Genomic DNA, 17,713 nt, shown 5'->3' on the forward strand with positions numbered 1-17,713 from the left:
AAAAAAAAAAAAAAACCGATGAATCAGACACAGGAACACCATACGCGAGTAGTGGACGACTGTTTGTGTGTTTTTTTTTTTGCGAGCTTGCACTGATCTTTTGAAGTCATAGCACGAACCGAATGGCCCTAACAAAAGTGCCCCCGAGGTGCGAAGCGCCTTTGGGGCTAAGCTGTCCGGGGTCTGCTGTTGTCATGGTGTGTCATGTGATCATGGTAAATCAGAAACATAACTTCCCGTGATGTCGTCATCCTATCATGACATCATGACGAGATAAGGCTGACAAAATTTGTTACGCAATCATGATGTGGAAAATTACTTTATATTCTCCGCTTGGCGGCGTCTAATATCGTCACGGTGTGTCATGTAGTCGCGATTCATAATAAAAAAAAGGGGTAAGCGCCACAAAAAAAGGGGGTGATAATTATAACGGGTACCCTAAAGCTTCGCCTTTAGGAGTTCAACGCGTTAGCGACATTCTGTTCGTAGTACGTACCTCAAACACTGTGCTTGAAACCTTTTCGAATTTGGCATGCACCCACTATACGTGGCTTAAGGAAATAGGCGCATTAGCCTGTGTGCGTTTTGTAGTGGGGTACCGGGTTTCAACCGCGGAGACAATATGAAAATCACATATTCTGACGCCCGTTGGCGATGGAAGCTTGTACGACGCATTATTACTAAAATATTTCATGTTGCATTGAGAAGCATGTGTAAAGGTCGCGTGTGTTTGTGAAGCATGAAAGCTACTTTCATCACTGCATTTCCAAGCAGAGGAAGTGACCGTGTGGTAAAACATCCACTTGCCACGCAAACGACCCAGGTTCCGAAAAGTTAATTCGAGCGCGAAAACTTGACACAATCACTCACACACGCACACACCCATGCATCAAACACACCACGCTCTTCATGGGTGGGTGTGTGCGTGCGTGTGTGAGTGATCGTGTCAAGTTTTCGTGCTCGAATCAACTTTTCGAAATGCTCTACGAACTAGCCCAACAACAAGTTCTCTTAGACCCAGGTTCCGTCTCCGCTGTGCTCCAAGAAGTTTTCATCATTTTATTTGCATCGTTCTCGATTATTCTGTCAAGATAAAGATTACGAGTTTTCACACAGAACCAAAGACGCGGGCGCCGACACTAGAATGTCTGGGATACGAGCTCTTTAACGCTGGCGCTTCAAAATCACCCTAAACGCCACCGGTTCACTAAAAATGAAGGCGCTAACCATTGTTAGCCCAACAAGTAGCCGACGCCGTACAGTGGAGCTGAAACACCCTTCCGTATACTCGTTTCGCTTCTCCCCAGTTTTTCATTGTGTAGGCCTTCTGTAGCACTGCACAGAATTGCGTCGGAAAAGTGGAACCACCCGTTGCTAACGGATGACCCGCGAGGTATCTCTAAATAACGCGACAAGAAAAACGATATGCCGCAGCGTAAGCAGCCCCGTCTGGCCATTCGCGTCTCGCTGACAAGATGGGCGACTACAGCATACCACGGCCCGACGGACGCAGAACCCGTTGCTACACGCTTACGAAACTTAGAACAAAAACAGAAACGTGAAATGCGGGAAATGTAGTGGGCCTTTTTTTGCGTCGATGCAGCTAATCTCTCGGTGGCCGTCGTTAAAGCTGGTGATATATAGTTTCGTTCCCACTCTGCTGGTATACGGAGAGGCAGTTGCCTTCGTTGCACAGTGTCGTATATTGTGCAATTTATCTGCGCAAAGCAACCACGATTGCAGCCCATTGCACACAATTCTGAAAGAAACCGTCTAGACTACTTAAAGATGCGCGTTACGCTATTGATCCTCCATCGACGAATGGCTGGAGGAAACAAAATATACAAACGAGAAAATTAAGACGGGGCACATTTTTCTTTAACGTAACCGAAGTTAAGCCGACTGAACGATATGGTGGGAATTTTTAGCTCGCCAGATGAATGAGCTTGTGGGGCGGGGACGTGGCAGTGAATGCGTGCAACTGCTAGGTATTGGTGGTGGCACTATATCTAAGGCACCATAACAGCACGTCAATGTTTTGTATGTGTGGCTTCATACTAGAGAAGGCACACATAAGTAATTCTGAGGACCGTAGCGTTTATCACGCTGCGCTGGCAGTGCAACGCGATGCTCAAAAAGGCAAGTGTTTCCAACGTTTTGCTAAGACGACACGAGGGTGGCACCTGCCCCTCGCTTTGCGTTCTACACCTTATCGCCTCAGAGACAGGCGCGCATCTCTCTCCGTGAGCGCGCACGCCTTTCTTCGTTTTCTAAGATAACTGCCTGATAGCGCTCGTGTCTAACGTGCCTCGATGCGCTCGTTTGCCTTCGCTGCACGGATCAAGACTCTCTAACGCAGCGCTTCTAGAATACAATTCACCAATTCTTTTTTTCCTTTTTTTTTTGCGCAGAACATCAAATAAACGTTGCGTTCACTCTTTCCACACGCAAGACTATATATCGTCTTTCGACGACATTTGCAGCGAAACATGCAGATACAGGACCAATCTTTTTTTCGGCTATTTTCCATGCAATTACAGAAGGCCTCCGCTGTGACCCACGAGAGATAGCGCTACGTGCACCCGCCCCCCCCCCCCCCCCCACAGATTTTGGTCATGATGTTAACCCGTATTCACTTTCCCCGTGTTACCACTTTAACTCATCTTAGCCAATGTTCATTTTCCCATATTTCACGTTTTACAAGGCATCATAGCCTTTCGTCTTAATAAATAAATAAACACTACTAGAGCGTACTCGGATGCTGACTCGCACGTCGTCAGATCGAATCGCGGCTGCAGCGGCTTCGTTTCCGATGGAGGCGGAAATGTTGTAGGCCCGCGTGCTCAGATTTGGGTGCACGTTAAAGAACCCCAGGTGGTCGAAATTTCCGGAGCCCTCCACTACGGCGTCTCTCATAATCATTTGGCGGTTTTGGGATGTTAAACCCCACATATCAATCAACACTAATAGAGCGCATGGCCATCCAGCCGGCATACATACGGCTTTTCCGAAAGCACGAGCAACCACGGTGACATACAACTAATGAAGCGACCTCTGGCTTGTCATTACTTTCGTTATGGGATAGACACGTGCTCTCAAACACTTTGCGTACGTTCTACGCTGGCGTTCTTATCACCGTGCATATTTCTGGCGATTCATTTTCTTCCCGCCGTAAAAGCAGATCAACTGTAACTGTTGTGAGTGTTCATCATCATATAACTCAATTCTATTTTAGCTTCTTTCGTGGCAGTAAGCATTGAGGAAACCCAATACGAGTGCGATGGTTCCCGATTTCACTTCTAATGCGGAACTTTTCGCCTCCTTGGGGCATCAGTCAGTCCTCGAATTTTCCGTGGTCGATCGATAATGTGCTAGTTCGTACCCTCGCCTCTTGAAATGCCAATAGTGTGTCCAAGTGACAGCTCTAGTCCAGAGAGACGACCGGTCGAATTCGCCTTCTTTCTTAGTGAACAAAGGAATCGATGGAGACGGGACACATGAAGCGAAGTTGGGTGAGACTAATACGAGATAACCGCTCTTTGGTTTTGACCGTAATGATCGATACCACTGGACGAGTGCGCTTGACGGTGTGCTCTTTGCAACGACGTGACGTTAACAATTTCGCGTTCTAAACAAAATATCATAAATTTGTCAACTGGACAAAAGCCCTATATTGTCATTGTAAGTGAAATGTGATCGCTAAATTATCTGCTTTTTTCTGCAGCATCGTGGTTACCATTTTCCCGAACGTTGAGTTGGGCAGGGACTGATATTGTGTCGGACAGACTTGACAATCGCTCTTTGTTGAATGAAATGGGCCTGTGAGCCTGTCTTCGACTCACAAGGAGTGGAAAGCGATGTTGCTTGTGTTAGGGACGACTCGGCTCGAAAAAGGCTCAAGGGGATGTTAAATTTTTCTTTCCTTAGTTTTCCACTATTTTGTACCACACCAATTCTATGCACTGTGCCTCTTTCCCAGCACAGGGTAGCCAGCCGGTGCTGTCTAACTCAACTGTCGTGCCTCCCTGTCTTACTAGCTTATTTTCCCTCCTGTGATCCTCCTTGAATTCAATATGGGCCTTCGCTGAATGGCCTGCCTCAATTTATCAACTTCCTCAATTTATCAGTCGCTTTCGCTGCGTTGCAAGACATGTCCAGGTAATCTTCCCAGTGCAAATGATTATGACTCCTGTTTTTTTTGTGCATTTTTGTCCCGGCGGAATTTTCAAATGATTTAAACGATATTTGAGAACATAACAAGCACGTTTGTTTGAGGCAAGGGAGATTTACTACGGCATAAATTAATATTTAACCATTCAGGAATCGTCGTGAAAACAGCAATATATTGTCAATGTAATAGTTCAACACAGATATCGTGCCTTCGTGATTTCTGCAGTTGAGCAATCGTAACTTTCACCTTGTCCTCATATAACCGTTCATGAAATACCGAACCGTTCATGAAATACCGGAATAATGGAGTTCGTACACGTGAGCATTAGTTTGTGCCTGTACCGTTGCCTTGCGAAACTAAGGAAGGTTTCCAACGCAAAAGACTCTGGTTCCAAGAAAAGATTTCGCTTTGATTATGGCTCTAATGCGCCCGCTGTAACACTGCACCCATCGAAAATGCGGTCGCCGCACCCAGCATTCGATCCCGCGACCTGCGGGTCACATTTCGAGAAGCAGACCACTCAACCACCACGGCGGATTGCAGTTGGTAGCGACCCTGACCGGAAGCGTCACAGTTCGTTTCTTTCGTTTCCACGAAGAGTTTAGGAAGCAACACAATTATTGTCCCAGAGAAAGAAAAAAAGTAAAGCCTTCCCCTTATGTTAAGTGCATGCGTACGTGACCGCAGCATGGGCAGCTTTGACCTCCAGTCTTTTAAGACAATGACCTCTTTCGCGGGGAAATGACAAGCGAGAAACGGGTCACTATAGGCGTGTGTAAATACATACAACCACTTTCTTTGTCGACCCCATAGTGAGTACCGGAAATGGAAGCGTTGAAAGAGGGAAGAGGGACTCGTGTGGCAAGGCAGAATGAGGGCGAAGTGAACTTTCAAGTATCAGAAAGCGTTGCACAGTTCAGCCCTTCTCCCAGAAAACTTCTCCCTTCCTGCTCCCTTTTGTTTTCGTTACGCTCGTTCTGCCATTGAGGAAGAAGTCATGTAGCCAGGCTATATTGAACTGTAGATCTAATGTCAACTTGCCCTTCAGATTCTCACGGAATGAACAAGGAAGCTTAGGTGTAGAAGCTTTGTTTAGTGGAAATTGAAGCTGTGTTTATAATAATGTCGATGCGTATTCTGAACTTGGGGCTTGAATCGGGATATTCTGTAATGTGGAGATTCTCTCTTAGATTCAGTGGCGCTGCCGTTTTAGTGGCGATAAATCTTTCCAGATCACCGGCGAAGCTAGGGGAACTGTGTCGTCAAAAGCTACCCCGTAAACTTTTTCTCTATCTGTCTATCACACACACACACACACACACACACACACACACACACACACACACACACACACACACACACACACACACACACACACACACACACACACACACACACACACACACACACACACACACACACACACACACACACACACACACACACACACACACACACACACACACACACACACACACACACACACACACACACACACACACACACACACACACACACACACACTATAAATGAAATAACTGGTTCTTTCCTTCACTCCCAATGCCCTGTGCGCATTTTGTAATCGAGAAAAGTGTAGCACCATTTAAAAGAACTTAGAAATGAGGAACGCAATGTATTTTTTGGAGGTAAATGTGCTTTTTTCAACATCAAATGTAATAACCTCCACCTCGTCCCCTTAAGTCTAACTCCCCCCCCCCCTCCCACCTTTTTATTTTACGGCTCGTTGACTCGTCCACACGCCCGATACCCATGCTTAGGACGCCGACATTTGTAACTGAAAGGACCCACACCCTTTTTTTTTGTAATAGGTTCGAGTAGTTCCTGACGTCAACTAAAACACGCATAAAATTTAGCGGTCTATGACCCAAGCTATTACCTTGCAACCTTCGACAGCACATTTATACACACTGCGTACTAAACGTATGCGTTTTATAGTTCACTCAACATCTCTTCTTTTTTGTCTTACTACTTACGAGTTGTAGACTGTGCTACCCACCATTGCAAAAACCAACCTCTTCATAGTAGCCTGAACAAATAGATGTGTGATTTCACTGATGTGAAATTGTACAGCTGAACGAATAGAAACATGGCTGACAGTCCAGCATGCTCAGTTCACAAACACACACAATTCCTAATAACGCACGTCTCTACAGTTGAAAAGTCCTACATGTTCAACATTGACAGCTGTGAACTCTATTGTCTTGCGAAAGGCCCCCAAAAGTCAGCACGGTAAAAAATAATAAACCAGTCAGTCAACGTGAACTTTGAACCAGTACAGTATTGACTTCGTTCTAACCAATTGCTTCTATTTCTCTTGTTATACCTTCTGATTGAGTTATCTCGCACTCTTGTGCGTTCTGCCATGTTTTCTTCTACGCACATAATCCAATTTCTTTCAGTCCTACCATTCGAAACAAGTACGCTTGAGTCGAAAGTAAAGGGACGAAGGAAGACACTCACTCATAGAAATCAGCCTGCCACTGAACGTCCCTGCAATAGCGATACTCTATGCTCGCAGAAGCCCACAAAGAATGGCCCCTTCATCTCTTGTCTCGCGAACTCGCCAAATGGACCCTGAGCTCCCCATCACCTCCACGCTTGGTTAGGTCTCTCAGCTCGCTGTCTATATTTGGACAGGCGAACTGCCCACCGTTTCCGAAGGATAGTCTCTTAGCAGCTGTCGGAAGCACGCAATCCTTCTCTCCCTATATATATACTGCTGTTTCCATGTGCACCAGCAGTTTCGTCATCTGTATGACCCTGCAGTGTTGCCTCTACTCTGTGCCACGCTAATTTATTTGTTCTTTTGCTCTTACATTCACCCCTCTCTTCCACCTCTAAAAAGAGTTCCTTGCTGCATGTCATGATTCGCCCCTGTAGTTGGAGAACAAACTACATGAACGAAGGAATCCCTTTGTCTCTCGTATCTTTCTTTTCCCCTGCTTTTGTCGATATGCTCCACTAACAAATATTCGCCATGTGCGTAACTGACCAACGTATATAGAAAATCGGAGCTGCGCTGTTGCTACCTAACGTTACCCCCCCCCCTTCCCCCAGTTGCGCAGTCTTCTTCGTTTCCTCTGTGCTTCCGGCCTGTGACAATATTGATTGCAGAAACGCAACACACCTAAGTGTTATCTCAGTCACAGTCATCCTCCTTCTCTTTTCCTAATTGATGTCCTGGGTCGCTCATGAACTGATCTTCCATCTATGCCGTTCAGTTAAAGCTTTTGCATAAAGACCTTCACGTCGACATCGTCGACATTCACTTCTGAATGTGTGTACTGTCGATGCAAGTTATACGTATCGCAATCATACGGCTGAACGTTAAGTTCAGTATTTCTGAACACGAACAATCATAGTTTAGGCTTTGTGGAAGGATTGATTCTTTTCCCGTTGTAAATCGTTTGACAATGCCGTGAAAAAGAGATTGAAGCAGAGGTAGTTTCTGTAAATTTCGATCTATAAAGGGCGCCCATATATAAAGCTAAGTTCTTTTATCACCCTATGGATGCTCGATAACTTCAGCAAAAACACGGCTCTAAAAGCACTGCACGAGCACCCGATGTCGTTCACAGGTGTTCCACACTATTGGTTTTCTCAAGTTGCTCGAAAGTTCAAATATGGCCTGATTGTTTTCTCAGCGCACCCTGGGCGGTCAACTTCAACATTCTCAATTAAATTTTGCAGCATTATAAAGTATACAGACCTTTTCTTCAAAACTTGCCAAGCGGGATCCAGAGATCGATATGAGATCACGAACGATCAATATTTCTTTTTCTTGGTGTCCCTAATTATTTTAAAAATAAGAGTAGAACTATAGTTATTTTCGGCTCATCCTTGACATCACTATAGTTCTATAGGCCGATAAAAAAAGTTGTCTGCCTCGAATAATTTTTGAGGCGAGAGCTGCGACAGAACGCAACTTTTATTTGCTCAACAAACTGTTTTATGCTTTAGTTTTTGCATTTCAATGCATGCAAGAAAAAAATTATGACGGAAGGTTTCTTGCATATAAGAGAAAAACCTCATTAAGCCTTAAAAGCTGTTTTCAATTTGGCACTCAGTTTCTTTTGCTTGAAACTAGCTTTAATCATACAATGGGGAAATGACCTAAAGCGACCTTAATGCAAGACTGCAAGGTGAGAGTGACACTCGTACTGACAGTTTAAACATGCGATGCACTGTGATACACCTTCTTTTTCTTCTCAGTCAGTTTATAACTATTCTAGAACCAACTTGCGTCGACATTAGACCTACGGAAGGTATAGGTTTGACTGAACTTCATGCTCCAATCTTCAAGATCCATTTTCCTCCTTCCCTTTCCATGGTGAACGTTATCAATTTGTAACAACTACCGCATGCATATTCCTCTTTTGGTATTCATTGCGAAACTGGAGATTATACGTGTACTTGCGTGTAATTAAAATGCGTCCATTCGCAGTGTGCCTTGTACAAACGGCCCTGATGTGAGTGGAAAGTACCACTTCCGGTTCAGACCTCATAAAAAATGGAAATTCAAAAATTAATCTGCGAAGACACATTGACAACACGACTAACGAAGTAAAAAAAAACAGCTATAGAGGTAAAATTGCCAATTGACTAGAGTAGCGTTAGTAAGTGTGGGGCTTCCTTGTTACCGATAGGCGTGCGTGCGAGCCTAGTCGTGAGAAGCCTTGAAACAGGAAAGGCTTGTAAGCCATGACGTCAAAATGAACCTTCGTTTATTACCAGACATGACGCAAGCGCAGTGAGCTTGGCAAGCTCGGTCGGTGCGAATAAGGAGGTGATCGCGAGACGCAGCGCAAACTCGGAAACGTCGTTCGAAGACACAAACGTTTTCCTTGCGAACTTGAAAATTATTGACTGTGTTGTTTATGTGAGCATTGAGAGCAGCAAGAAGAAGAAGAAGGTGTTTATTGAGAAGAAGGAGGAGAGGTCTGCCTTGAAAGCGGGTTTCTGGCCTGCTACTCCACACCGGGATAAGGGGAAAAGGGAAAGAAAGAGGAGGATATGGTGAGGGGTGATTGTCGTATAGCAAAATGAGTCACGGAGCAGCAAAATGCGCCTAATGAATGCTGGCGGGCTGTGTGGGGGAAAGGAACCAGTCGGTCCGATGCATGCTCTGAGCACTTTCTTGCGGTACGTCGCCACGCTCCCGCAGGGGCGTGTACGGATGTATGAAAGAAGAAAGGGGTGGCGATTATCCGCTATAGCTGCTGTATTCTAAGCTCATGTGTCTGAATGTGGTGCTTTCACATTGCGGTGTCAGATGTTCCGCTAAATAGATGAAAGTGGTCGAAGCCGTATTCTTTCGCCGATTAGTTGGCGCAAAAGGACGTCTAGTCGAATTCACTTTATTTTTCCTTAGCGTCAGAAATTTACCGCTTGGTATTCGAACGCAATTTTCATGGTTTGCGTGCGTGAGTGCGCGTGCATGCGCTTTTTTGCTTATAGACACGTACGTGTGCGTGCATGCGCGTGCTTCCAGCACGAAATTTTACATAATTGTGAAAGGATGTCAGTATTTAGCCCTTTCAGCTCTCGCCCCCCCCCCCCTTTCTATCGCCTTTCTTGAGCACTTTGCTTTAACATCTTGTGCATGTCTTATCTCAGGAATAGATGCTACATAGCTGCATTGTTTAGAGGGATGCACTTGTTTCGAAAGACGTAGTCAACATACAAAAGGTTCAGAAGTATTGAAAGAGAAACTGTGCTAAGTTAAACAGAAAACAAAATGCGATTTTGCATATCCTTAACGATGGGAATCAAATTATGGTAAAATAAGAAAGTTTTGTGCTCCTTATGACCATATTCAGCGACTTGATCACATGTTTTACGCAATGCACTTGACCATAATATATAATAAAAAAGTCTTACAACCACTGCCACTCATTGTGATCCGCGCAAAGAAAACGCTGGGCTATAGAACAATGCAGATGACCTGTTATAGTCCTGTGTTTTGTTCGCGCTGGCCACCAGTATAGTACATTCCAACTCTCCTAATTCGCTACCAAATTACAGTTGATCGCTTGTATAAATTCAAAGCTTCTTCAATTGCATGGAGTATACAGAAATCTTGTTTGTCCTATAGTAATCGAACCAAAGAGTGTACATAGATATGCTTGTACATTATTTACAGTACATACGAAGAATCCCATCCTAACGCTATTATGTGTTTTTTTTTCTGTCTCTTGCGCAGCTCCGGCAGATTACCGTGTTTACGGACAGCGTACGAAACGAGCATGACGGCACTCCATCGCGAGCCGCCGCGAACAACAGCCGCTCCGATGAAGCCCTAAGCACGGCGCCCCTGAGGGAGACGGCAAACTTGAGTGACATGGACCGGTGCCATCACCTGGGCACCGAGTTCACCAAGCGAAGCCCGAGGCCCTCACCTACGAGCCCCAAATCGAATGGCATCGCTTTTGCAGACGACCACAACGACCGCGAGTCTATCATCAACCCCGACAGAAACCACCGCAAGATCGACAAGAGGAACGACGCGAAGATGCACAACGATCACGACTTGGGCGACCACGAGACTGCTCTGAATAACGGACACGTCGGTGGGTTCGGTCACTACAAGAGCAACCGGCGGAAAAGTTCCGAGGCTCACCACCAGGGGCGCCGCGTGCACCGATGCAACAGCGACTGTTCCCACTGCTTCCCGCTGCACCTGCACCACCACCACAGTCAGCAGCACAAGCGCGAGGTGCGCACAGCCAAGGCGCTGCTGTCCATCGTGCTCTTCTTCATGATCTGCTGGTTTCCGCTTTACACGCTCAACTGCGTCAAGGCGTTCTGCGTCGGCTGCGACGCGCCACACTGGGTCTTCGACGCGCTCATCATCCTGTCGCACGCCAACTCGGCACTCAACCCGTTCCTGTACGCGTACCGCATGAGCGATTTCCGCAACGCCTTCAAGCGGCTCCTCAGGTGCAAGTCGCCCGCGCCCCTCTTTGAAGTGCTGCTGTTTTATCGTAACGCCACCGTGGCAGCGCCCGTGCACAGAGCTTCTGGACCAGAACCCTGTCAGCGACTTACGATAGGAGAAGTTTCGACGCCAGTGCTTTAAATAGGCTGAACTTAAAGATGAATGGAGGAAGGTTCAGTCTAGCCGAATTTCGCGCAAGAAGGATTCCCGCCTTCGCCTTTCGTTTTTAGGAGAGTGCTTTACGAAATGTGTGCTAATACCATTCACAAAGAAAACGGCAGTCAAAGTGCCATCATTGACAGAACTCGATCGTCCGGGTAAACATACCTGTTGCTAAAACTCATCAAAACTACCAAAGAACGGGCGATTTTGAGTGTATCACGTAAAATGAGAGCTGTTTTGATAAATGATACTGAAGCGGATGCGACAAAATACGAAGGTACACGCGATGCCAAAGTTGTGTTTGAGTAGCTTGCAAGAAGCATCACCATCACGAAAACGAGGCTTGGAAGCTTAAAGTTACTTCTAGAGTGGTAGCTTGAGAGGGTCCTTTTAGCGATCACACTTATGAACGAACTGCAGATATCGCTAAAACTTTACAGATCACTAAGGCGTAAGGTGGTCGTACTGTTTAGCAAGTGATTGGACGCCAGCGTGGTATTTAAGGAAAGACAATGTGCAGCCCATCACAGCCATGCTTCATGGTGAAACCATGCGGAGTGGTCAACGAAACCCCGTGCTACGACATCTCGGATATTTTCAAGGCTATAGCCAGTTGTATGAGTTTCCGAGTCGGCTCGTCAGCGCCGCGTGTGTGTCATCAATGTACTATTTCAACAGAGAGATCTGTGTCCAAGGAACTTTACAAAGTACTGTGAGCAGCTCTGACAATGGTGCTTCTGGATTCCGCGGTGCTTCTGGATGCCAAGAACTATCCCACGGCCAGGCCATGGCTACGAATTATTTTTCTGTCATTCACCATTTTGTTATATGTGTCTGTACAAATCGACCCGCATGTGTAAGACAGATTCTACTTAAATATACCATTGTACGTTAACAGAAATGTTGTCCCAGTAGCATCTGCAGAGCCACATCAGTATTTGCCAATAGTTATTCCCGAATCTGTAGCGCCAAACATTTGAGTACTCGCTGAAATGTCGTTGCTTCAATGCCCCAGCCATTGCGCAGTCAATCTCTTCCCAACTTTTTTCCAAACTTGCGGGAGTGCAATGTGCCAACAAAACTTTGTACATATACGAGCTGACTGGGTATAATGGTTCACGAGCCCTTCCTGTACATTAATGAATGCATGCCCATTAAATTATTTAAAAACACTGCTAACTGAAACAGTTACAAGATCATATTTTCTCTTCTCCTGGCTTTTGATTCTTCGTAATAATTTAGTTGTCAAATCCATAGTACCGAATCCTGGAAGTTCTCGTTTTGAGAAGCAACTGGAAAACAACTGACCAGCGTTGCTATAAAGTGCTACTTTTCTAAATACATAAGAGCGGGACACAGACGAAACAAGCAAATAAATAAGTACCAAAGCAGATCAAAGCATGAGATCAATATCAGCTTGGCAGCTATTGAAAAAAATGAAAATTTTCATAAAAACGTTTTTTTTTTTGAGGTGGTTCTACACACATACGTGTTCATAACCTGCGCACATTGACAAAATTTTATGCACTTGCCTAGCTGAAGGTTCAGATAAAAAAGCTTTCGCCGATTTGGAAGGTTTGTAACCTCTGCTCCTGTTTTCCTGTGCTTGCTTGCGTGATATTTGTTTGGAAGCTTGATTGATTGTTGTAAAACTCTCTATTGACACCTTTTATCTACAACACCAAGTTGTACACCAATGGTGGAACACCAAGTTGGGCTGACGCACCAAGAAATGACATCGCAGCCTGTCACCACCTGTGCTCATGCGTTTGTCATTCGTGCCGCTATAGCACCGGTGTATTTTATTTAGAAACGCAAGTGAACTTAAACTGTCAAGCACGCTGCAGCTCAACCTTGATCTCCCTTCACCTGCACTGACCCACATTCTATCGCCAATTATACGGGTATCATATCTTTAACGTATACATATATTTATCAACCTTCGCAACTTCAGTGTTATACGGCGTCCCCCTTTACCTCTTGTCACGAAAATGTTTGTTACTTGTGCTGTTGTTCCATTCGAGGTACCAGTCATATGATTAAAAAGAGAGAGAGAGATAACCATAATTGTACATTCTCACGCTTCGCATTTCCTGTGACCACTGTAAAAAAATGCATCACACTCACAGGCATTTCGAATTAAAGTGTGCACCCCACTGTTTCCTAGAGTCTGACTTCTTGATTCTTCATCGAAGATGGATGCTGAAATCAAGGTTCGTATGCCCCTCGTATTGACGACAAACCACCTGTTTGACGGCAGCCTGGCTCCTAGAGATGCTGCGAACATCCAAATCAATCTAGCTACTAGGAAGATTTGCAATATGATACCTAAAGCTTCGCGTTAATGTTTGTCGCCATTGCGCATGAGTCGTAAGCTCACCACTTGGGTACGCGCTCTATGTTTCGAAAATAGCGTAGGTACCCATAATGCAATTTAAATCACGTATTCTGGTGCAGCTAGTCAACACAATATTACGTATACAACAATTCGAACGCATGTATACAAAACATTAACGTTGTCATAAAGTGACATAAAATGTCGGCTTTAGTGAATTCCACTCGCGAAAATAATGCTGCATTTTTCTCATCAATATTCACGGCTTTGTCCATTTCACCAGTGTCTTGTCACTCGTACTGTCTGATTGTCGGTGCCTTTGAAAACAACCAGTTACTTGACCGAGCTATACGTCCTAGTATTTCACTAAGAACAGCAGTACTTGCGTGCCACACCGTGGTGGACTAGTGGCTAAGGTACTCGGCTGCTAACCCGCAGGCCGCGGGCTCGAATCACGGCTGCGGCGGCTGCATTTCCGATGGAGGCGGAAATGTTTTGCCTCGTGTGCTCAGATTTGGGTGCACGGTATAAAGAACCCCAGGTGGTCGAAATTTCTGAAGCCCTCCACTACGGCGTCTCTCATAATCATATGCTGGTTTCGGGACGTTAAACCCCACAAATCAATCAGCAGTACTTGCGTCTCTGAAAGGCTGTTCGGTTTATCTAGTGCTGACAACACACAATTAAACTGCCTAACAGTGCGGTTCGCATTTAGCAATCGCAATATGATCTAGTAGCTCTTTCGAAAATACATACGTGTCTCCTGTTTCAGTAGAGGCGTGCACGCAAGCAACGCGCCATTCCAGCGACACTAACACAACATCCCACACAGCTATCCGCCCGATCTCACAGGTTTTTTACTATTGAGGTTTAACACCAAGTGGCTGTCGCACAAACAGCTGACACCCAGCTGATACGCCGAATGGATCACAGATAATCGCATGATACCGAGCTAAAAACTCCACACTATTCTGTGCTTTACGACGAACTTTGTTTCTTGCACCGCTAATAAGCGCCATGTTCATTGACTAACTGGCTCAACTGATTCAGTTTTTTCTTAGGAGCAAGCGCTACGACGTTCATAGAAGTGATGCAAAACGTCGTATTAAGATTTACCATTGAATAAAAAAGGGACAGTGTGAGCAAGGCACTTACCCTGCAAAACACAATTCTGCCAAAGGCAGCGTTCATCTGAGCGAGACACCCCGATGATGCTTGCAGCGCATTGGCCCCGCTGCGGTTGGCCAGGCTGTTGGGCCGTGGTTGATCAAGAGGCTGTCGCGTCGTTGGTGTCTTCATCTGCGGTACGCCGCCAACATTGACTTCATTAGCATCGTCCGTGTCGCCACTGACTTCGTGGGACCATTTCAGGAGTCTATACGCATTAGTAGATTCAGCACCAAGACATCCATGAGTAGTTTGGCTTCAGAATTTTTCGATGCCTCACCTGAGACTGCCTAATCCACTGCCTGTGTAGTAGCCAGAAATGGCGAAGCGTTAACCGTCACTGGGATGAGTTGCACGCGTGTCCATCTTGTTGACGGCCTGCTGACCATCACCCGGTCGTAGAATTTCCTTTGTCGTCATATACACGTTGTCGCCGTTCCACGAGCTGTTCCGCCTCATTGATAAAGGGTTATGCAAGATCATCCTCCTTAGCAAGCGTGACCACAGCGTTGCAACTAAATTAGCGCGCCTCATCGTGCCCGAACCGGCGACGTAGATTGCATCGTCGTAGTACTTGGCAGTTCCGGTGGGTGTGTCCTGTAGTGCTCTTGCAATGTACACATATCCAGAGGCACTCTAGAAGCCCTACGACCGAGGCTACCTCATCCGTCTGATGCTAAATAATGTCAATTTTGGCGCCGCTCTTTGGCGTCACACTAAAGAAAGAAGGAGTGAAAAGGTTGCCTTTTTGTCTCACAAGTGCAATCGTTATACGTGTTTCTTGCGTTTTCTTTCTTGAACACTCGGCACTCGCCCCCTTCCTATCAATAACGCCATGTCACGCTGATAACGCTTACGCTGGTCGGGACTCGACAGTACCGGGCGGCGATAATGCAAGGAAAGAGACGCTAGTCAAATGACAATTATTGTTGTGGTAGAAAAAAACGTCGTTTTTAATTGTTTATATTCCTTTCTTCTTTAAAGTGTCAGGGGCTACCATCCGTATTGATGACGCTTTATCGCTGACGCCGCACGCCCACCATTTGTACCGTGTGACATCGGTAATTCTTCAACTAATGGAACAATTCCCACTCGCTGAACTTCGTCAGTGACGCCATGCAGCAAAAAAAAATGAGTCTAGAGACGCATATTTAGGTTGTTAGTGGCGGTATATAGACAACGACGGTCTTTCACGTCTTTAGTAGGCTTATCGGATACTTCAAAATTGTTCGGTGCAGCTGTCCACGTGTGGTTGATCTTCTACTTTCCAAAAACAAGAACATTAGGGAGATCAACCATGTTCAGTCAACGCGTCCTTGCAGTCTTCGAATAGAAATCGCCTGAGTCTGGCGCGTCACCACCCCGCATGAGCACCGTGTTGCTAAAGGTAATTGCTGCTGGCAAAGAACGTAGCATCACATCGTTCTTTGCGTAATAAAACATTTCCGGAGCCCGCCTGGGCCACTATCATCACTCCTTGAGTGTACTGAAAACGTCTATAGTACACTCTAATCGCGGTGATGAAGCAAGCTATCCCAGTAACCAATGACAGTGTTGCACACACATTTTGAACCCGACAGGTAAAAAAAAAAATAATAGGTGATGTAAACAGGAAGCAAGCGCCGCTAACCTAGTCGGTAAAAAACAGTTTCCGTTAGCGCGGGGTCCTAGGCTTGGAAGCCTGCGCAGAAAGGAAAGTTTATTTAAACAATACTCAGAAGCAGAAGCGCTTATACACTAAAGACATAAATTACGTCAGTATAACTATAAGGTCTACCAATACTTTCGTTCTGGCCATGAAATTCCCGCGTAACACTGTGGGATAGCTTAATACAGCACCCGCAGTCACAGCACCGTGGCGTTGCATATAGTTGGAAGGAAGGAGTCGTAATTTACGCGCCTCAGTGCGCGCGCATGAAGGCAGCGCATTCATGGGGAGGCCGACAGTGAAGGAAGACTAGCAAGTCTCAGTCGCTAAACCGAGGCATGCATGGTTGTTGTCGTGCGTGCTTGTATCTACGTCACGTCGGGGTTTTTCTTGATGTTTTGGCAGCTTCCACGAGACCATTCGTTCTATTACCTTAAGATGAGAGATGCTGGTCTAAAGGATGTGCAGCCAGCTTCAAGTACTTCCGCTTTACGTGTCCATCTTAAGTTCGACCTAAACAACATTTGTTCTGACAGCCAGCCCAGCCGGAACCAGTAGGTGGGCTTTCCACTATAACATATATCCGCATAGGCTGTGTAGCAACACCTTCAAATGGACTTTGAAGATAGGCGCCTCGCGGCAAGTAATCAGAATTACGTTTAAATGTTGTGTTGACATGATAGTATCTCAAAACGAGCGTCGTTTTGTTCATGATGAGGGTAATTAAAAGTTTATTTTGGTTCAAATAGGACACAAGGGAGACCCCGCGTTACCCGGCTAGTCCCACTATAGCTACGATTTTTTTTTGCGTGTGTGTGTGCTTCCCAAACAGTTACGGGAGGGCATCCGGCTGCAGCCAAAAGACGGCGCAGCATGCACAAAGTCCCGGGGATGCGCACCCCAAGGAGTTTAAAGTAGTATTTAAAGCTCCTTGCTGCAACCCAACGTGGTCTTCCTAAGCCTCCGTGATCGGCTCGCCTATACCAAAGAACGAAGTTACACGATGACGTCATCATGTGATGCCACATGATGCTCCGTTTTAGCAGTGCCATGCCACGAGTGTTGGTGACCTGTGATGTCACGATGCTTATTGGGCGGCGTCCTAACATGATTTTTTTTTGGCTTTGCTCATGTCAACGCTGCGGACTCCGAAAGTCAGTTATCGTGCTTGATGAGTCATCTATAGATGACTCATCAAGCACTATAAGCACGAAAGAGAGCCTTATAAGTCTCTCTTCCATCATCACTTAAAGAAACCAGTCATCAAGCGTA

General features: G+C 45.8%; 1 protein-coding gene across 1 annotated transcript in view; it reads left to right on the forward strand.

The window, feature by feature from the left end:
• AdoR (Adenosine receptor) overlaps nucleotides 1–11,664 on the forward strand; it is an 82,444-nt gene extending 70,780 nt beyond the window's left edge. The window contains exon 2 of the mRNA XM_075888976.1: nucleotides 10,395–11,664. Coding sequence (XP_075745091.1) covers nucleotides 10,395–11,270 — 876 coding nt within the window. The 3' untranslated portion in view covers nucleotides 11,271–11,664. The remainder of the gene's footprint in view (nucleotides 1–10,394) is intronic.
• Nucleotides 11,665–17,713: the final 6,049 nt, after the last annotated feature.

This window comes from Rhipicephalus microplus, chromosome 3 (assembly GCF_043290135.1).
Source record: "Rhipicephalus microplus isolate Deutch F79 chromosome 3, USDA_Rmic, whole genome shotgun sequence".
Classification (NCBI taxonomy): Eukaryota; Metazoa; Arthropoda; class Arachnida; order Ixodida; family Ixodidae; genus Rhipicephalus; species Rhipicephalus microplus.